The 22766-nt window shown below is 41.9% G+C and overlaps 1 protein-coding gene across 3 annotated transcripts in view; it reads right to left on the bottom strand.

The window, feature by feature from the left end:
* The window catches only part of MOXD1 (monooxygenase DBH like 1), a 64471-nt gene extending 44700 nt beyond the window's left edge, over positions 1-19771 (bottom strand). The window contains exon 1 of one of the 3 annotated variants that reach the window (XM_027634184.1): positions 4119-4445. In XM_027634184.1, the coding sequence (XP_027489985.1) occupies positions 4119-4391 (273 nt within the window). In that variant the 5' untranslated portion in view covers positions 4392-4445. Of the gene's footprint in view, positions 1-4118; positions 4446-4674; positions 4907-18419 lie in introns of those variants that run through there. The other 2 variants (XM_027634185.1, XM_027634186.1) reach the window with 2 other exon arrangements.
* Positions 19772-22766: the final 2995 nt, after the last annotated feature.

The following is a 22766-nucleotide window of genomic DNA, read 5'->3' on the forward strand; positions in this document are numbered from 1 at the left end:
AAATAGGCATTCATCAAGGAGGATTACTCTCCCCAAAATGGGGCTCTCAGCAGCTACGTGCTGTGGGTGGGGATGCACAATTCCAGACAGGGGTGGAGACCAAGGAAAAAGCATGGGTCTAGCCTGAAAATGCATGCTGTGTCAATTCAGAAGCACAAAGAGATGTATTAGGGAAAAAAAAAAGAAAGGGAAAAAAAGAAAGAGAAAAAAAAGAAGAAAAAAAAAGATGAAAGAAAATTAGATGCAAAAGCTGAGGCTGCCCCAAGAACTTGTAACTTGTACGAAGAGTAACACATGATGAGAGTGACTGTGGTAACATTTCAAGGTAATATTTTACTAAGTATGAACTCTCCTAAGTCCACCTTCTTCCTATACAGACAAAGACAGCTTTCCAATATCAACCCCCATTGGTATCTCGTTCTCAAACACACTCACCAAAACCTCACACAATCTGGCACCACAGGGCTCTCAGTAATGTGTGAGAATAATTTGTTCACTGATCTCCTTCTTTTTCTTCTTCTGCTTGGTGGAGGTGCGTCTCTCACGACAATACACTAAAGTTATGCATGTATGCATACATATATCCATGCTATGCCCTCTAAATCCTCCCAAAATATGCTTAGCTTCCCATTTCAAATACCTTCTGAAATGTTATTATAGTAAATGTATAATTCTCTGATCATTCAAATGCTTTTCAAAAAACTATGCTGGTACACCATGAAGGTTTGTTCTTCTTCTCTTATGACATTGTAACGCTTTTCATCTTGATATAATTAAAGAAAACTAAACCTCAGATTTCCAGATAATTTTAGCTTTTCCTTATGTCAGGCACACTTTCAGATTAAATACAGCTCAAATACAGAAAAGCAAATCAAAACAAATAGCTCATTATATCCAAGTTCAGGATACACTTGAAAAATGAGAAAGTAAAACCTAATCTTCGATATCCAGGACCCCATTTTTTTCAAGGCAAACACTGTCTGCTGATGGTGGGAATAGCATTTACTTGCTCTATGAGGGCAATGAATAAATGCCAGAGGAAATAGCATTCTCTTTCTTCTCTGAAAACTATCTGAAAGTTTTCCTCTACCTCAATAGCTGGATGTTCCACAGACTAAGGAGTATCTGCTTTTACCCTTACTGACAGCTGTAGTCTAACTACATTTACATGTTTGTTCCCAGAAGAGAACTCTTACCTCCGAGAACGCTTTCTATTTTTAAGAAGGAGAGAGAATTTAAGGGGGAGAAAGAGGCAAAATTGACCCAAGAGACTAGTAATTTCAATGCCCACTTGAAAGGCTATAAAGGTGTTTCAGAACATCATCTGAATGTCAGGCCACTAACAAGCATCTCAAAACTTTCAAAGAAACCAAAAAATGACCCTTCTAAGAGTTTAGACCACGATGCACATTTTCCAACTGATGGTCATGGAATAAAAACATATTTCTAAAACCAAAAAGAAAAGTAAGTTCATTCATTATAGGGTGTACATATTTCATGGAGTGCAGCTAGGCATAAAACCACATACTTTCAAGGGTGCTATCTATGAAAAAATCTTTTTCAGGAGTAAATAATGTAAATTATGATGATATACAATTAACACAGAATGTATTTTTAAAATATCAACTGTATTTGTGTGTCCAGTAAAGGCAAGAATTGGATATTATTGAAATGGCGTCCTAGAACAAGTTATTTGTTTTATAGCAATCCCTGTGGCCTGATCAGAAAAAGCCTTTGGACAAATTTGGGGGACCATCTTGGGGCCATCTTTGTTTCCGACATTTCCTTGTTGATGCAAGTATGGAAATATATGGAAATATTTTAACTAAGCAACTTTTTAAAAAGCCTCAGTCCAGTTTAAAAGGAAACTGTGCTGACTGGAACCGAAGAAGGAATGGGGATGGAAAAGGCCTCATGTTGCAAGCAAGCATAACAGGAATATTTCTCAGAAGAAATGCTTGAGTTGCATCTCAAAAGTGCAACAAAATAACATAGCACTTAGCATAGCAGTTTATGTGCTAAATTAGTGTTTCAGGAAAAATATCAGTAGTTCTGTATCAGCAGGCACTACAGTCTGTTTCTATTTGTCATGAAGTGTCAGTGAATAAAATCTGTGGAAGAATGGAATTTGTATGGGGCCACTCCTAAAGGATGACAAAAACCTGTGAAGAGCACTGGAAAGAGCCACAGAAATGCTTTGATTGCTGGGGAAAATGTCCTGTGATGCTAAAGAGCTCAATCTTTTTATTTTATGAAAAAAGAAAATTGAGCAGTGACTTGATTGCCTTGATTGCAGCATATAAATAACTTTATGGAGGTGGGATGCAGGGGGAGTACATTTCTTAATATAGCAGAGAAGATACACAGCTGAAACCTAAACTCAGACAAACTAATACTGGAAATCAGGAACAACACAGACTATCAAGTGAAGTGATGGGTCCTCTACCATTGGATATGTGTACTCTAGTTTTGAATGCCTTTCTAAAAGGCTTGCTTTACTCTGACTGGATCTGTGAACTAACCAAGCAAGAAGTTTGGGTTTCTTTTAATTGTTAATAGGTGTATCTTCCGAAATGTAAGGCTCCAGAGAGTCTTACATCCTTTGACCAAAAAGCTCACTCTTTAATGCGCAGAATAGGTTTTATTTTTATTACTATTAATGTTTTATTTAGGCTCAGGTTTTCAGAAAAATTGTCCTCATTTTGAAATATGGAGAAAACAACATTCTGAGAATCATTGATCTGAACTTACAGAAGACAACATTTTGCCTAAACTTCATACAGTAAACTAAGAGGGAAAAAAAAAAAAAAAAGAAAGGCTCCCTTTTTCTGGAAAAGTATAGATTTTATAAAATCTTGACAAATAGTAGGGAAAGCATATTATGCATTTAGCTTTCTTATGGTAAAATGCTAATTAAAATCCATAATCTTAGAATAAAAGCTCCTAAAATTTAAGCAGCAGCTTCAAAGATCAGAAAGCTCTGACACAATGAAATAGACAACTTCTCCTAGACCATACTCTAACAACTGAGTTCTAAAAACTCTGCTCTTATATTGCCTGTAAAGTTTTTATTTATGCAATGGGGGGTGACGATGTCATTCCAGGCCTGATTCCCCTTTCACTGACCTAAGGGATGAGCTGTCCCAGCTCCCCCGGCCCCAGGGCATCTCCTCCAGGCCATATCTCAGGTTGATGAGGCAGGACCAGAGGTGTGGCTCCCTTCCTCTCTCATGGCTTCTACCCCACCAGCCACCAGTGCCTTTTGGAAGGGGTGATTCATTGGAAGCACCAGAAGAGCCTCTGTTTCACACTCCTGTTTCCAAATGCAGCCCTGACAACATCTAAACTACTACAGAAGCATACCAAGCAAATTATGCCAATACAGCTGGGCCCTTCTGAGGTTGCTTTACCAGACCAAGGACATGTATCAGAAGTCCCTGTGGTTATTCTGCAAGTTCCTTCAGATATCTTTGTCAAAACACCTCCAGGTGAGGAGAGGAGGAACAGCAGAGAAAGGAGCATCAGCGGCTCTGCCCCAGCAGACGGGGACGTCATCAGTCTTGGAAGCTGGTGGGATCGTGCTCTCATGCCAACAGAATTAGAAAGATCAAGCTCAGTCGGCATCAGGACGGCCAAGCTCCGTTGTTGGCAGGGTGAGGGGAAAGGTGGCGCACCTCTTTGGGAGACACTGCCATCCCTCCCCTCTCCTCCGCGGGTCTAGGCTTAGCGGGCAGGCAGGGAGAGCGCCCAAGAAGGGAGAAAAGGGTTGTTGCATTTTCTGGATAAAAAGGAAAGAAACCTGACACCTTTAAATAAAAACATCGTAGAAGTTTAGAGGGAAGGTTAAGGAGTATCGAAAGGAGTATCTCCTCCAGGGGAAATGAACGCCGAAAAATAGGGGTGACAAAAAAGCTTGAGGGAAGAAGTAAAGAGGTATGGAGATGCGGGGCTAGGAAGCTGAGAAAGAAAAGAAGGGCAGGGAAAGAGGGGCATCCCGAGAGAGAAGCAGTGGGGGGGGAAGGTGGGCGAACAAAGAGGACCCGGCAAGCCGAGTGGGAGCGGGGTGCCAGCAGCGCTGGTCCCGGGCCGGCGGTCGAGATAAAGAAGCCGGGCCTTACCTGCAGGTAGGGCTGGCCCCTCTCCACGCCCCCCACCACGATGTCGGCTGAGGCCATGCTGCCGCTGGCCGAGAGCCCGAAGCCCACGTAGCCGTGGGTGCGCACCTCCAGACAGAAGGCGAGGGCGCTGCCGCGGCGGCCCCAGCGGAGGCGGTAGGCGCCCGCACCGTCCAGCACCGCGCTGTGCGGGTAGCTCCGCAGCGACGGCCCGGCACCGGCACCGGCACACAGCAGCCCGCACAGCACCAGCGCCCAGGGGCGCAGCCGCCGCATCCTCTCGCCTCGCACCAGCGGCCTCTGAGTGTGTCCGAGAGGGCGTGTTCGATGTGCGGTGTCTGTGTGTGCGGTGTGTGTGTGTGTGTGTGAGCTCAGAGAAGGGGCCGGGTGCCCCGGTCACTCCGCCCCCGCTGCGGGCGGCACCGCGCCGGCCCCGTCGGGGCAGCGCGCCCTCGGCAGCTGCTTTGTTCGCTCCCCGCCCTGGCCCGGCGCTGCGGTCGCCCCCGGCTCCCCCGCGTCCCCGTCGGGGACGGGACGGACCCCGCCGCGCTCGGAGCACCTGCCGTGCGCTCGCCGCGGGGGCTTCCCGGGGAGATGCTCGGAGTCGGCACTAGCGAGCGAAAATCCTTCTCCTGACAGGAGAAGCGGAGTGAAGGCGGCGGATGGGAGACCCCCGCCTGTCCCCCGGCAGCTCTAACTCCAGTGGAAGAATTCTGAGGGAGAAAGCCCGGAGGCAAACGGGCACTTCCCCTCTCTCGGCCGCTTCTTTACTCAGTGCGAGCGCACAGTGTGGCAGACGGATGGAGCGATGCAGGAGATCTCCCGTCGGGAGAGTTCTTTTCGCTTCATGAGTGGAAAACGAGGACCCCCCGAGTGATTCGCACTGAGACGGCTACAAAAGCACAGCTCAAAAGCCCACTCGTGTCCCTTGACACCCCCACAACCGTCCCCGGTGCCACCAACACTCGGCCGGCCCGGTCATGCTATTTCCGACACACCCGCAGCAGACGCTGCCCCCCCTTTTCTCGGCACACCACCACTGCCATTGCCGTGGGAGAGCAACGAACAGAAAGATGGGTTTGTAGGAATGTTCCCAGCCCTCTGCAAATCTGGATGGAAACAAAAAGTAGCATAACATCCAAAACGGGAAAGTTAGAGTCGACAAGAAGTCATAATGGGCCTTGAAAGCTCCAAGCAATACAAAATCAATTTCAAAAGCAAATTACACTGTTTGAATTGTGTTTTCTTCACACTTAAATGAAAAAGTAAGAGTCTGGTACTCAACAAAAATTAAATATTAATTCTATAAAACCCAATTAAACTAGTACATAAGGGGAATTAGTAATGCTTCTTTTTTTTGCATTTTGCGTGACAATATTTCACAAAATCACTTGAGCTTCCAGAATATCACCACCTCCTGTCATGTGAGGAATATATCAAATGACAAAACATCTTCCAGAAAAGCAAGTGCTTAAAAAAGGATAAGCACCAAAACTTACTTTTACTTAAAGCATCATAAGAAATGAGAGAAAACAATAATTAGATACTGGTGAAATGAAAGCAATCTTTAAAGATAATAGATTATTTTGACCTGTCTTCTAATTATAGCAAGAACTTCAAATGTACAACCTCAGATGACTGACAAAACAGAAAATTGTGAGATTTTCATAGAATCACAGAATCATAGAATCAATCAGATTGGAAAAGACCTCTGAGATCACCAAGTCCAACCCTTGACCCAACACCGCTGTGGTTACTAGACCATGGCACTAAGTGCCACATCCAGTCTCATCTTAAAAACCTCCAAGGACAGAGAAACCACCACTTCCCTGGGCAGCCAATTTCAATGTCTGATTACTCTCTCCGTAAAAAAGTTCTTCCTAATACCCAACCTAAACTTCCCTCAGCAGAGCTTAAGACTGTGCCCTCTTGTCCTACTGCTGGTTGCCAGGGAGAAGAGACCGATGTCCACCTGGCTACAATCTCCTTTCAGGTAGTTGTAGAGTGATGAGGTCTCCTCTGAGCCTCCTCTTCTCCAAGCTAAACAAGCCCAGCTTCCTCAGCCTCTCTTGATAGGACTTGTGCTTGAGTCCCTTCACCAGCCACGTTGCTCTCCTCTGGACCCGCTCCAGCACCTCAGTATCCTTCCTGAACTGAGGGGCCCAGAACTGGACACAGTACTCCAGGCGTGGCCTCACCAGCGCTGAGTACAGGGGAAGAATCACTTCCCTGGTCCCATTGGCCACACTGTTCCTGATACGGGCCATGATGCCATTGGCCTTCTTGGCCACCTGGGCACACTGCTGGCTCATGTTCAGCTTCCTGTCAATCCAGACTCCCAGGTCCCTTTCTGCCTGGCTGTTCTCCAGCCACTCTGTGCCCAGCCTGTAGTGCTGCAGGGGGTTGATATGGCCAAAGTGCAGGACCCGGTACTTGGCCTTGTTGAACTTCATCCCTCTGGAATCAGCCCATCTCTCCAGCTTGTCCAGCTCCCTCTGAAGAGCCCTCCTGCCTTCCAGCAGATCAACACTCCCCCCCAACTTGGTGTCATCTGCAAATTTGCTGATGGTAGACTCAATCCCCTCATCTAAATCATCGATAAAGATATTAAACAGAACTGGGCCCAACACTGATCCCTGGGGGACACCACTGGTGACCGGCCGCCAACTGGATGCAGCACCGCTCACCACCACTCTCTGGGCCCGGCCCTCCAGCCAGTTCCTAACCCAGCAGAGAGTGCTCCTGTCCAAGCCATGGGCTGCCAGCTTTCTCAGGAGTATGCTATGGGAGATGGTGTCAAAGGCCTTGCTGAAGTCCAGATAGACTACATCCACAGCCTTCCCCTCATCTACCAGGAGGGTCACCTGATCATAAAAGGAGATTAGGTTGGTCAGACAGAACCTGCTCTTCCTAAACCCATGCTGGCTGGGTCTGATCCCTTGTCCATCTTGTAGGTGCTGTGTGATTGCACTTAGGATGATCTGCTCCACAACCTTGCCAGGAACCAAGGTCAGGCTGATATTTATCTTAGAGAAAAAAACCTCAAATTGGGAACAACAGTTTTGTCTGAACCTACTCAATTAAGGTGAGAGAACAAAGCACCATGCTTATTTTATCAATGTTTATTGAAGCTCCACTTTGGAGAGTAGAAATATAGCCATGTAAATGTATCAGAAGTTGTGTATTGGTCTTTAAAGTTTTATTCCCCTTTTATTCTTCTCTGCCACCCCTCTTTCCCAAATACTTGAAAATTATTTTTACATTGTAAAGTGGAAAATGCCTACAATTTAATTGATCACTGTAAACACAGTAACTGTATGAAGGCTTTCAGAAGTCTTTAATTCTCTTTCTTTCTATGCATTTTTTGTCCTTTTGAATTTTTCTTTTCTATTGCTGGAGGTAGTACAGAATAAGATATGGTTGTTTTTCCTTTCAGATAGGCATACTGAGGAGATGCAAATTCTTCTTATGAAGTAATATACATTAATCAGTGAAGCTGGAAGCAAAGTTTGGGAACAGTGAATACAGAGGTGAAACATTCTTTTCTTGAAGAAGACTGATTGGCTCCAGTGAGGATAGTTTTGGAGCTCTGCTGTGCTATCTACAACCTACATTTTAAATGTTCTGTTAATCTCAAACTAGTATAAATAAAGACTAGTATGCTTTCAGCTATTCTTATGATGATTCCGGACTCATGCTGGTTGATATTTTAAATTAGTTGCTTGAGGACAGAAAAATAATATCAATGTTAGAAAAAAAAAATATTTTCCCAGCCCTGTGCTTGGGGCAGCAGTAGAATGATTTAGCTTTCTTTTCCTCATCGGCAGGCTGGTTTCAGCAGATATTGCCAAATTCCCAAATACCTTGACTCAAGTTCATAAAAACTTCTTAAAACTTCTCTTGGGAGAGAAAATTGGAGGGCAAGAGTTTTATTAGACCAGTTGGAAAAGCCAACAGGCTTTGCAGCAAAGAGTTCCTCATTTCTCTTGGTTGTGGTTGTTGTCTTTTCCCCTCTTTTACGAGTACCTCTGCAGAAGGAGGCACTTAGCTGTAGTCAGTCATGCAGTGTAATGCTGAGAGCTGATTCACAGCAAGTCTCACAAGGGGATACCTCAGCAATGGCATTTTTATACAGTCATATGTCCTCAGACGTGGGGAAGAATTCATTCCCTTTCATTTGAATTTAACCTAATCTCAGCTTTTTTACTTTTCCCTGAGTGTATTTGTTCTGGTGTTGATGTTCCCTGAATAGAAATAGCTTTTAACATATGTACCTTTAAGAATGAGTACTATTTTAAAATGATTACTTATGCTTCACATATATGTTTGCTAAGTTAGCACACACATAATCACAATTCTACCTGTCTCTTCATCTGTCACATAAGACATACACAGTTCAAATGCTTTTTAGCATTAAATATTAGATATGTATATAGAGACATATAATATTTAGATAATAGGAAGAAATTATTTACTGTGAGGGTTCTAAAGCACTGGAACAGGTTGCTCAGAGAAGGGATGGATGCCCCATCCCTGGAAGTGTTCAAGACCTGGATGGATGGGGCCCTAAACAACCTGGTCTAGTGGAAAGAGTCCCTGCCCACGACAGTGGGGTTGGAACTAGATGATCTTTAAGGTCCTTTCCTGCCCAAACCATTCTATGATTCTGTGATCTTTTCTGTTTGCTCCCAGCTCCTATCAACTCCTGGGAGCAGGTTCAATAGGGTAGCACCAGGAAGGAAAGTGCATCTCTTATTTCTTAGAACTTCTTACCATTTCTAAACCTGGGCATACCCCACAGTACTAAAACCTGCCATATTTAGTTTATGTACAGAGGTTATGGTTGTAAAGTGTAGGCCTGAACAAATGAGATAATTATTATATATAATGAGTATGAAAGCAGCATGTAATTTGGGGAGAACTGTCTAACCTCAAATGCACAAAACCATAGATAAAAAACCAAATTTAGAGTTGTATAAAATGACTTTTTCAAAACAAATGAGGATTCTGAGGTTTCTGGTTTTAGGAGGTCTATGGTACATCTCTAAATTGATTTCTCATAGTTTCATTAATAATGTAATCTCAAAGATTTTAGTGATTACAAAAAGCACCCGTCTGGATTAAACACTGTAAAATAATTCCTCTTCCAGTATTTCTTCATCTAAAAAGTACCTCCTATATTCTTCCTCACATATAGCCAGATGAATCCATTTATTTGGAGCAGAGGCAGAGTGCAGGAAGCCAGCTAACCCTGGAAGAACCCTGGTGCCAGGTGGACTTTCACCACAATAACGCCATTGAAAAAATGGAGTCAAAATGCTTCTCTCTGCTGTGTCTTGGCAATTTCAAACATGACTAGAAATCTGGATAGCCAATTTTACATATTTTTTTACTGGTTATAACAAAATTGTAGAGAGATTACTATAGATTTTATTAGTTAATTAAATATTGTCATTTGCTATCTCCACATAATACTCAATTTCTGAGAGATAGAATATATGCTACTGGATTAATAATGATTTACTATTGACATCTCTTTTACTAAAAAGTAGTAAATAATGCAAGTTGACAAATAATTGTCATACTGAAAATAGACATGTTGATTTAAAATTTTTTCCTTAAGACAGGCTGACTAAAATCAAAGTGAAAGTCTTTATTTAAGTAATGCACTTCCCAGGTGACAATTAACTTTCTGAGACCACCTAAGCCAAACACTGACTCATGGGCTGGAATCACCTTTTGCCTGTATCAGACCTAGGAGATGTCTGTCTAGCCTCCCCATTGCAATGTCCATCACTCTCAATTTTTTTCTCTTCTCCTCTCTCGCTCTTCCTTTGGATAGAACCAACTTTCATTCATGACCGTTCGTCCTGCTAGGTGGCTGATCTTGGAAGAGGCAGTTCAGGCCCATAACTGCTGTTCTGCACCTTATATATTTCTTTAACTGTGTGGAAGACAAAACAGCTACTCTTGGAGGGGAGGAAGGCACTTCCTGGTCCCTATCCTTCACTGCCTTGTTGTCTGTCTTGATCCAGTTCAGAAATCAGCTGGTGGATATGGGATTTTAACCTGTATGACTTCTGTAAGAAGCTGAAGACTATCCCTCCTGTGCAGCTTTCACAAAGTTCATTAGGCATCCAGTTTTCTAAACCTAAATGAACAATCTCTCCTTTTTTCATAATTGGACAGATGGATTCAGAAAGCATAATTTACCTCTGGGTTTAGTTTTCCCCTCTTATTTATAATGTTTATATTAGCAGAACAAACACAAAACAGAAGGAGAGCAGGAGGTGGAACTTGGTGCCTTTGGGGGCATGTATTGCTCTGCAGAAGGAGAGAGTGCACCTACCTACCCTCTGTGCAAACAGCCTGCATAGCCAGTCAAAGATATAAATATACACAAGAAACAAAAATGTAGCAGAAAGAGGGTGCCAAATGTACTGCATCCTTTGGACAACAAGAGTAGTATCTTTCTTCCCCACAAATTAAAAAGATTAGCTTGAAGTTACTCCATCTAATGAAAATGTTTCCAGAATTTTTCAACACAGCAAACTACTGAACCCAATCCTGTTTTCACTGAAGGCAGTGGTAAATTCCCAATGCAAACAAGAGAAGTAACCTTGCCTTTGAGAAGGAAAACATTCTTTAGTGGAAAAAAATACTCATCTCTAAAACTTTGAAGCACTCTGCTGAGCTGAGGTTTTTTTTACTTAGAACTGATGCAATACATTTTGCTCTGTATATGTAATACCCTCCCCCCCCAAACACTTATACACAAAAGATGGCTTGTATTTAAGCCATGAAAATTTTGTTGAAATGTGGAGTTTACAAATAAAGTGTGTGCATATAAAGTGTACACAGGTTGAGAAATTAAATTCTTAACTGCTGATTCAATGGTAAGTGTACTGTAAGATTTCCAAAAGAAACTGAAAATATAGAGGAAAAATTACCTAAAGACTCACTGAAGCCCTCAAAATCTCCTTCCTTTCCTTAGCTCTGAGTCAAAGGTGAGATGAGTTGATTATGGCTTGTAAATACCTATGGATAAAATTACAGTAAAAAATATGATCTGCAAATAAAGATATGTCCCAGCTGCATCACTGAAAGTAAAAACTGTTCAAATTCAAACCAAGAAGGACAACTGTATGGAAAAGTTACAAGGTAACCATAAATGCTTGACCAGCTTCCCAAAAGATGAGGTGGGTACTCAGGCCCTGCAGGCTTCCAGGCAGGATCCATGGTCCTAATACACAGGTACATGCCAGCTCAGCCTGGAGCTGTGAGGACTCAGTGGTATCAACACATGTTATTTTATGAATTACTGACATTTTTTTCAAAGACAGGATGCAAGTGTTGCAGAAGAGACAGTGGGTATGATGAACAGATTTCTAGACTTCTTGAGAAAGTCCAGACAATAGCAGATTGCAGATTTTTCTTCTAAACATCAGGAGAAAAGCAGTTGTCTGATGTTCTAATATGAGCACTACTGTACAGATTTTCAGCTGTCTAATTTCCTAGGCACAAAAGTTTTCAAATTAGGGTTCACTTCATCAAAGCTGGAGTATTCCAAACATAACTAAACAAATTACTGCTTGGAGCACACAATACCAATCCAAAGGAAGAATACATGTTATTTCAATTTTTGGTGATGACAGGTTGGTTAATATACCCATGAGACTGTAGCCTCAAACCCAGACTTATATAAGCAACCTTTTGACATGTGACTGTACCAGCTGAGCTCAATAATCACAGACTATTTCTGGGGACTTCTGGGTGGAGCTGCATTTAACACTTTCTGCTGGTGATATGAATTTGGGTCCTTGTTTGCTTTATAAGCCATCAGATGACTCCAGGTGTGCTAACTGTGTGGGTGTGAGGGGAGAGCAAAGATCATGCAGAAGCATCTGCCTATTTGCTGGCTTTTGGTTTAACTGAAGCTTTAATTCCTTTTGTATTAGCCATAAGTCATGATATTTACGAAATACATAGATAATCCCATTTTGACAAAAGATCACTGGGCTGTGGGAAAAAGAAACTACCTCTGTCAGTAGCCAAACTTGCTTTGGACCTCCAGGAGCTGCAGCTCTTTAACATGAAAACTTGACAAGTGAAAAATAATTTAAATGTTTATTTTAATTTAGGAAAACCTTTACTTTTAAATACAAGAATGAAGACTGACTACGTGATTCCTAAATTTACTTCAGCTCAGGTTGTGTTATCATCTTGTGATTGGGGTGGAGGGAAGCAGGGAAGAGATTGCAAGAGATTCTGTAGATTCCTCATCTACAGAAACACGAAAGCCAGGGCTGTTCTTTCCGCACTCCCAAAGAGAAGATTTCTACGAGAAAAAAGCATAAAGATGGGAAAACAGCTCCAACCTCCATTCCTGACAGTCTTCAAGCTGTAAATTTACAGGTTTTGCAAAACCGGCAGCTCCGGTGTGTGTAAGACAGACTTATGCAGCAATTCCACACACAAACTATTAACAGTGAAAGTATCAGAGCAGTGACTTTTGTGCAATCTGGATATGGGAATACATGTGCACAAAAAATTTTTCTCAAATATCCCTCCCAGGGGAGGTCAGAGGCCTCCCAAGCTGCATTTCTGCAAAAGACTGGAGGGGGTGCCTTAAAAGTTCTGTGCTGGTGCCAAGATTTCAAGCAGCTAATTTGGGTGATGCTGTGTGATGATGGAGCCTGCGAAGCACCTTGTAAACAGAAATTTTTTCCACAGTCCCTGATTTCTTTGTGATACAGCATTTTGAAGACAAGTAATGTTTTCATACACTACTCTAGCTCAGAGCAGGAAAAGGAGTTTGTTGTTGTTAGGTTTATTTTTTTCTTTTTCTCCTTTTCCTTCAATCAGTAAGAGAAAAATATAACCCTAATGAGATCAATGTTTGTTCTGGAGCTCATCTATCTGTGCCCATAATGATTGTATTTTTGAAGAAGAGCTCCTCAAGGAAGCAGTGAATTCAGCACTCTCTCCCAAGCCCTCTGGAAGCTGGAGAAGTCAGCAGTACACATCCATCTGTGGTCACAACCTCAGAAGACTCATGTGATACCAACATTGTTGTTGACCACTTCTTTCCAACCCAGATGCACAATGGGTTATTTTCCGTAAGTAGTGGCATTTCCCAGACTTAAAATCATAATTTTTTTTTGTTCGTTTAGCTTCATTCATCTCTCTCTATTCTTACAAGCCTGACATTGCAACAGTCAAATACTCAGTTTTCTATTAAATAGAAGGTCTACAAGTAATGAACTTCGGTTTGTTGGTGCTGTACTATAATTTCACAGTGCTAAGTATAGACCAGTACCCGACTCCTCAGCATTTTTCAGGAGCTTCTGTGTTATTTTAACACCATACCCTCATTATCCCTGGTAGGATGTGAGGTTGCAGTCCAAACCTGACCTTCCCTGCAAATTGCTAGTTTATTGCTCACAGCCTCTTGTCAGAGATTTCTCTGTGAAGCATATCACCGCCAGTGCAAGGAACATCCACAGTCACCTGCTTGTTCTTCTAGCAAACCTGCATCTGGACTAATGATTTTAAAAACCATCATTGAGGGTTTTCCAAGAGAGCATCTTCAAGTCTTGGGCAGATCTTGCATGGTGTGTCACTAAACCGTACTCTTGCAGCTGGTGGAAAAAATGTCACTAGTAGGGTGACGGGTGTGGAGGTTGTCCAGGTTGTTCTTATCCTCTTTGAGAGAAAAGACAGCCTAAGTAGGAATACCATAGCATTTCAGGCTTCAGACTCTATTGCTAGGCTGTTGCCCTAGTGTCAAGCAGACAGGGTTTGTTGATTTGCCTTTTTGGTTTGATGGGTTTTTTTAATAAATTATTTCCCCATCACTACCCCAGAAGCAGCATGGTTCTGAGGTGCCGCTGTCACCCACTTGTTCTCATCCAAGATGATGTCCATGCACCAGCTCAGACTAGTCCCAGTCTTGTGTTATCCTGCTAAATCTTCCTCATCCCCTTGCCCACAGCATCTTTCACAAACACCCAAGGCACCTTGACACCCATTGAAAGTAAATCAGTAATATTAGCCCCATAATGACTAATAGTCATTAAGCACTACTCAGCACAGTGGGAAGTATGCTGTAATGCACATCCATGGAAAATTTTACAACCCTGCACTAGTAGAAAAAAACCAAAATAACAAGAAATTCTTAAAAAGAGCTTGTGTTAGAGGCTGGGTTAAACAATGCAAAATTTGCATTCTCCTTTCTCATTTTGATTTACAAACCCCGTGGGTTTTTTAAGGCTCAGGAATTTTTCATCAGTCAAATGGTTTCCTGATAAAGCATTTGATAATGTTGTACTTTTTGCCTTCTTTAAATTATTTTTGTCTGATTTTGTTATGGACCATATCAAAAGATCCTCTATCTACATGGCAAAGTCTAACAAGGAAAGACAGAGGGCCAAGCTAAGAAACCTGCTACTTTCTGCCTTTAGAAACAAACCAAAGGCCACCCCAAATTTCTACCTCAAAAAAACTCCCAAAAAACCCAACCAAAACCCAACCAAAAAAGGTTTTGTTGCCAGACGAAAATATTCAAGGTGTCCTTGGCATCAAAGAGCAGCAAGTCAGATTAGCATAAGATTTTACTTACATCTTCCATACCTGCCACAGTATTTTGTACACACTTTTCAAAAAATATCAGTCTTGAAGAGTCATGTCCTTGCATTCCTTTGGGGATCAGGGCTGCTGCATACAAGCAGACAACACAGGTTGGGGCAGAGTTCTTGCTAGAAACATCTCAACAAAATAGCACAGGACTGTTGCAGACATGACTTTGGTGCAGAGGAATCATGCTGAAAATCACAAATGAACAAACTCGCATTGGGAACAGGTCATATTTCACCAACACCTTCCTGACAGAACAGTAGAGATGAAGAGGCATAAAAGTAATTAAGAAACAAAAGTAATTAAAATACAACACCCTCTGACTCTTTGCAACCTTAAGGACGTTATTCAGGCAAATATGTTTTACTGAAATTTTGAATATCATTTAATAAAATATTTGACTTGCTAAGTTTTTAAGACTAGCATGTATTTTGTCTTACAACAACTCATGCATAGCCAACCTGAATTATGCCTCCATATCTCAACTTCTTCATATTACTATGATGCCAGTGCTTTCGTCTTCTTAATCCTTGCTCCAGCCCTCCTTACATTTTTACTCCAACTGCAGCCCTCCCAGAAAACAAGAAAATAACAGGTAAGTCAATAAAAGTTCAGGGAACTGGCCACTTCCCTAGAGTCATAGCCAAAATGACTCCACCAGACTATTGAATTCTCAGGCATCAAATGAAACACATGCAGGACAGCTTCTGTTTTTTCCCTCCCTGTGAAACAACAACAGCAAAAATGGGTTTTCGGGCTGTAAAGAAGGCGAGCTTCAGAAGGCTATTCATGGAAGACCAGTTTCCAAAGTTTGAGTCATCTGTTCAGGGTAATAGTCAGACACCATTTAATGCCCAGAACAATGTTGCATAGTGTTATTCAGTACAACCCTCTGCAGTCATGTCCAGTTTCTCAGACCTACAGTTGTCGTATTTGTTTCTGCCCTTCTCTATAGCACAAGCTATAGAAAGATCCTTTTATGTCTCCCCTACCTCATCCTTTCCCCTCAAATATTTTTCTTGCTTTCATTTAGTCTTGTGGCCTTTATGTAATATTTCTGGGTTTTCAAAACTCTTCTAGTCTATGTGCACGGTTTACAATATATCCCTTTAGCTCTTTTTTTGTAGAGCTGTGTTTGCAAATGGATGAATCATAAATCTCATATTTCTTCTTTTTTTTTTTTTTTTTTTGAGAAATAATTTCTACTGAAAATGTAGAGGAGTAGCAGTTTAGGTAGAGAGTTTATGGATATCTTAAGTCTGGGCGCAAAGTTAAATTTGAGGTCAAACTTCCACAGTCCTGGCAAGGTTCAGATGTAAACTGGGGACAGGCAGAGGAGATGAGAGAAGGGTTGACTTCCAAGGAAATGCACGTGGGCACGTGTCTGTTTTCAAGTGTTTGGGCACGTGTCTGTTTTCAAGTGCAGTTCCATCATGGAATTAGAACTGTAGGCATTAAATAAAAAAAATACTCTCTCCAGTATCTGTCAGAATAAATAATCTGAAATTTCTGCTTCACTGAGAAGAGCTACACTGAGATAAAACCACTAATTGGTTGAGAAGTTCACTGAAGTTTCCAAATTGATGGTGTCAGATTGCTTCATCACTGAATGCCTTTGACACTGATTGAATAAAATGTTTGTTCCCAGCCTAGAACTACTGACTTGCACAGCAATCATGTAGCCAACCTAAGTGGCCTTATTTGCAGAAAGAAAGTCATCACAATGGGGCAGGCAGAGCCTTAAAGCACAGCTGATTCTGCCCATATGGGTTGCCAGGCAAAGGCTGGAACAAAGGGAAAAGCTGCCAGTAGGAAAGCCAAGACCAGGATAAATTGTGCAGAGATGCTTTTAAAAAAAACTGCCTCCCATTTGGGTGACTTGACATAGGGAGTGTAGGGAAGATACTGAAGGAGGCAAGTCCAAGTTCTGGAGAGGGAATTCAGTTTCACCACTCCCAGGATGGTGAAGCCTGAGAGGTGGATTGGAGCACCAGTTGCCTTCACCTGCTGGTTTGTGCACCTCTCACATTCTGTTAGTGAATCAGATATAACCTCCCTTGCAAACAACAGTGGTTGCTTCTCCTGTTAAGTTTCTGCTGGGACAAACTCGCAGCGGTGCTTCACAGAGGCAGTTTCAAAGGGATGGGGACACTACAGAGTTAAGCAGAATGACTCAGCAACAGCTGACAGGGTCTCAGTCCCATCTGCCCCAAATGAAGGTTATGGAAATCCTATTGAAACAGCCCATCTTTCCTGATAGCTGCTCGTTTAGTTTAGCAGAATGAGCAACCAAGCAAATATCTTACACATCTTATAGAACCATACTGATATTTTACCTGAATAAATCCCAAATAGCATACAATCTACTCCCCTCAGTTTATACAGCACTTAAAGCAAATTTGTGTATTTCAAAATACATTTTATATTGCAAATATTTTTACCAAAATCCATACTCCTTAAAACAGCTTAGAAGGTGATTTCTACCCTTCATCGAAACATCCAGATACCAAAACCATGAAAGAAACTTCCACAAAATGCATAACAAAGATTCTTCACTCATCTCAAGGCACCATAGACTTTAAAAAGAACCAGTCCAACACTCATCTGCAAAGCAACTATTGAGAGATAGCCAAATGTCTCTTTCCAGTAAGCCAGCTGTATTTTCTCACTGTAATTTGAAATTCTTCAGGTGTTCAAACACCTGATTCTACTCCTATTTGTAACAGATGAGTTTAAATAACTACCACATCCTGCTTCAGCTCACGATGGCTGACCAGGTTGCAGAAAAGCCCTTTTCCCAACTCTAGAAACTCAGGCATCAGAGAGACATGCTTCTATTCCTCTGGTATCAGATGGTACTTAAGAGTATTTCATCCTTAAATAAAAAACTGCTTTTGCCTTAAGACTTGAAAATTAGCAGTGCCCTGTGCTTTTGCCTGGCCACTCAGGTACCGGATTGCCTTTTTCCAGGGATGCCACTGTGGGGCTACAGTAGAAGGATAGTGCCTCACTGCTGCAGAGACAGCTCCTCTTCCCTTAGAGCTTCAAGGCTTGCAGTTTCCTGCTTGGGAACCTACAAACCAGTTTGTAAACTAACAAAAACAATAGAAATTGGGGCAAATGGTCTACTTTCATTCTCTGTTGAAAGTTTTTTTATTATTATTTTAAAGAAAGACTGGTTGAAGAGAGCAAAACTGGCTGACAGAATAAGCCTCAACAATTTTTTGTCATTTTACAAAGACAGTTTAAATCTACTTTTTAATATGCATTTCTAATCCTCCAAACTTCTTCAGTCTAATTCTCCTGACAACACAGTGGCTAGTCTCCAAGACTATATTTATTCTTTATCTGGTCGAAGAAAAGCTGTTGGGGAATGGCATATCAGACAGCAAGGCATCTATTTCAGTAACACTGTACCAGAGAAGGTCTTGAAGAGCACAAGATACGAAGGTCAAATTCTTCTCTTGTGCTGGGCTCTGGGGACCCCATTTTGGGGCTTCAGTTTTCTCTGCAGCGAGAATATCTGGGTCTATGAGAAGGGAGCAAGGGTGGGTGGGAAGTGAGCAAACAGTGCTGATGGCAGGGAATATATTTCTCCACTCTCCCCACAGGTTGCTGGTTGCTGTTCTCCTTTTGAGGAGAAAAGATCCTGTCTTTGTCCCTACTTACCTCCTTCAGATAAAGGTCCATCCAGAGAACAGGGCTTGGAAGTAGCTGAATCTCTTGCTGAGGAATTCAGTGTGGGTCTTGAACACAGCTGAGTCCTTCCTCCTAAGCTGCAGACTTGGCAGCTACAGTAAGCTCCAGCAGCTTTTCTGAGTAAAGGTGGAAAGGTAGATTATAATTCGTACTGCCTGCACTGTGCAGTTTGCCTACTCCTTCCCACCTCTTATTACCTTTTTAGACTTCAGTCTTTACTGCCAAAGACCAAATGTTTCTGCATAAACATTAAACAAAGGAAAAACACAATTATAACTCAGTCCAGGATGAATCCTGAAGTACTTGGTGGAAAGGGAGGGGGTGAACAATGCTGCTACCAATTTCTAACTTCTTTTTCAATTTCTTTTTATTTTTACTTTTCTCCCACAATTTTTGCAAAACATATTTCAAAATGTGAAAGTAAAAAAAAAAAAGGCTTCAAACTGATTAATTTTCTTGTGCTAACAAGCGTTTTAATCTAGGTTATTTTTGTCTTAAATAGGAAAAATATATTTTATCAGCAGTAGCAGAGAAGTGTTGTGTTCATGGAAAGAGATATGTCTACAAAAGAGTAGACACTTATAGTGAATATTTCTTCTTTAGAATATTCTTGCAAATATAGAATCATAGAATAGTTTGGGTTGGAAGGGACCTTCAAAAGTCACCTAGTCCAATCTCTGCAATGTGCAGAGACATCTTCAACTAGATCAGGTTATTCAGAGCCCCATCCAGCCTGGTCTTGAATGTTTCCAGGGCTAGGGCGTTCACCACCTCTCTGGGAAACCTATGCCAGTGTTCCACCACCCTTATTGTAAACAATTTCTAGTCTAAACCTACCCTCTTTCAGTTCAAAGCCGTTCTGCTGCTGCCTAAAGAAAATTCAGGGAGAAAAAAACTCTGAGACAATTTAGTTTTGAAGGTGAGATAAGGAAAGGGTTTAATTTGTACCTAGGCATAGGTTACAAGATGTGAGCCCCTGCTCTGTTACAGATGTTACAATTTATAATACTGCCTGTCCAATCAGAGATTTTTCCACCCCCTGGCTTTTGCCCTGGACCACCCTCAGTCACACCCCTTGGGAATTGGGGTTGAGGTCTCAGAGACCCTCTCTTCATCAATTTTGATCTTCTTCAGAGCACAAAGGGGACCAGTTCACCCAGTTTTTGACTGTACTCTTGCGGTTCAGGCCAGGATTAGATGTCCTCAAACAGAAGAGGCCTATCTTAAAGAGAGACCAAACATTTCTACTGGAATTCAGGGGATATTGATATGGGGAATTCAGGTAAAAGGGTTGGAGAATGTGTGTAGCTTCTACACTAAGAGTAAGGAAATAAGTGCTGCTGCTTCTAAATCTTCTAAATCTTCTAAATCTTCTACTATATAACTACTTATAAAGCTTATAAAAATTAAAAAAAAATCAAAAAAACAGATGGACCTTAAGGCATCACTGCCTTGACCTATCACTATACCCCTTGTAAAAAATCCTCCTCCAGTTCTCTTGGAGGACCCCTTTAAGCACTGGAAGGCTGCAATGACTCTCCCTGGAGCATTCTCTTCTCTAGGCTGAATGACCCCAATTCTTTCAGACTTTGTGCGTAAGAGAGGTGCTCCGGCCCTCTGATCATTTTTGTGGCCTTCCTCTGTACCCACACCATATCAACAAGTGTGATGCATTTCCCTATCCTGACTGGTATGTGAAATAGACTGTGATATTTGGAATAGAAGAGCAAACCAAATCACTGCAGCTGTGTTCAAGCCTAGACATTTGATATAGCAATATGGGGGAAAAGTGGAGAATGAGTTGTATAACTAGCAAGTTACATCATCTGTTGCTTTCCAGCCTGCTTTTCAAAGATCAACACTTTTTTGCTTTTTCTGGTTATTTCTGGGCTTGTGTATTTCTTTACTATTATGCAAATATGACTCCCCTTATCATTGAAGGATATCATATATCAGGAAATATAAAGAACTAAATAAATGCCTTGTAACTTGCATTCTTAAGCTACAGAAACCTCTGCAGTGTCAGGGACATCATCAGAAACACGTATAAGGACAAAGATGTCTGGAAGCTGATGGTTTTCAGATATTTATTCTTGCAATTCTTATGTTGCAATAGCATCTAGAATGGCTCTGCAGGTGGGCACCTCATCAGAGGATAATTACTCCTCACTCCACAACAGCTTTGGGTGAGAGATCTGGACTTAATTGCAATCTGAAAAGGAAAGCTGCATGGTACCCACTTAAGCACCGCTTTTTACCGTGGGTATCATAAGAAACAGAAAGTCATCAACTGTTGATATCCAGCAGGAAGGAGATCTCTGTGCATTCCTCTCTCACTGATGTTCCCAAAAGAATCAAATAGGTTCATACAGAACTAAACAAAAGCAAAGCAAGTAATCTCTTCCAAATGTGATACTCAACAACACAGTCCTTGAAACAACCCAATACAGTGATCAACTACAAGGGTATTGGTTCTTTCCAACTTCACTAACAGATTATGTCATTCTCTCCCTCCCTCCACCTTTAGACCCCTTCCTCCCCAACGTTAACATTTTTTCATGGTTTCAAACTACTTTTGATGCCAAAAATCTAGTCCATACCTCTGACATCAAACATATTTGCTGACTATACACACACAGTGGGTGACATAAGAAGACTGTTAGGTATGAAGTTAGCTTGGGGATATTGCATACCCTGCTGATTATCAAGAACAATTTCCAAGGCGGGAAGTGCAGGGGGAGAAAGAAAAAAAAGCTTTAAAAAGCTATCTGCCCCTCTGATTTTCAGCTCTTTGAAAAAGTAAGAAAGAACAGAAAAGCACCCCTGGTGTGTGGTTAAGATAACTACAAAGGAACTATTCTTAGCAGGTTCCTTCAGTAAAATGAAGGGTGCTTTTATCGCATTTTTTGGCCTTGCTAATCTGACAGATATTGATGGATAATTTGGAACAGCCAAAATCTTTGTTCTAAAAAACATTGACTCATATATGTTACATCCAGATGTTTTACTGGTTTCTTAGTAGATATCAAAGTTTCCTTTAAACACTTGTAAGTTGCATTTTATACATTAAAGAGTGTATGCATGCACGGGAGGGAAATGATAGAGAGAAGTTCCACTAAGAATAGCTTAAAAAAGAATTTTTATACCCTTCAACGCACCAAATACAACCACTCCCAGCACTTTGTTTCTGCCTAATCAAGTTTGAAAATTAACAGAACCAAGATTCTTAATGAGCAATTAGGGCCTTGCAGGCTGGTCTCTCCAAAAGGTACAGGAGCTTGTATGTAAACACTCCAGTGCTGACTTCCCCACCACCCCCTGCCCCAGAGACAGGGCAGCAGCAGAAACCACCCAGCCTGCTGGAGCCAGCCGGCCCCACCTGGCTGCCCAAGCAGGGACATCCCTGTGATTCCTGACAGCTGGCCCTTCATCTCTTCCATAGGTAAAGGGGTCCAGTGTCCCACCTCTACTGGGATTTAAGAAAGGAAAAATACTTTCATCTGAGAGCACATGGGAAAGGCACCCCCCCACACCAGAAGCTGCTTTTTTTAGTAAATCATGAATGAAAGCAGCAAAGCACACATGCGAGCTCTCAGCAGTGCTCTTCTCCCTGACAGTGCCCCAGCCAGTACCACCAGAGAGCAGCTTAACAGGCGCATACTGAAATTAAAGAGCCAATTCCATGTGGGAAATAAAGACATGCAGACATCAGACACAGAACAAGAACAGAGGCAGCAGGTTGCAGTAGGGGTTTGGGAAAAGCAATGTGGCAAAACTCGCAGAATTTCCAAGTCATTTGGTGTTGTTGCCCAAGCCTGATTCTCACTGGCTCCTAATGGATGAAGTTTTATATACTGGCTATTCTGCTTTGCAGCCACTATGGGACAAACTCAGTAAAGACTGTATTCATCCCTTTATAAGGTAAACAGGCCATGAGTAAATACACCATTCTTCCCAAGATGAGTAATATTCTTCAAGCAGTGTTTTAGTAGAGAATCCTCCTAGTAGAAAACAAGCAGACAAATAACAATGCATATGCAACGTGACAAGTATCAAGCATAGACAAAATTTCTGATCTGTCAGGAAGGAGTCAGCTGCTGCCAAGCATTGCTTTTCCTTACTCAGCATGTCAGTGGAATCAGTCAGTCACTGACAGAGGTATTGCAGCAGCAAAAAGGATCTCCTGGGCAAGCAGAATCAGGCCATGTCTCTGTGACTGTTTGCAATAGTATAAAGAGTTTGTTAAATATTAAAGTCAGGAAATTTCCAAAGTCAGTTTTAGACAGTTCACTGGTGAGAAAGCTACTCAGCCACAAT

The sequence above is a fragment of the Corapipo altera genome, unplaced genomic scaffold, assembly GCF_003945725.1.
Source record: "Corapipo altera isolate COAL_440 unplaced genomic scaffold, ASM394572v1 2b, whole genome shotgun sequence".
Classification (NCBI taxonomy): Eukaryota; Metazoa; Chordata; class Aves; order Passeriformes; family Pipridae; genus Corapipo; species Corapipo altera.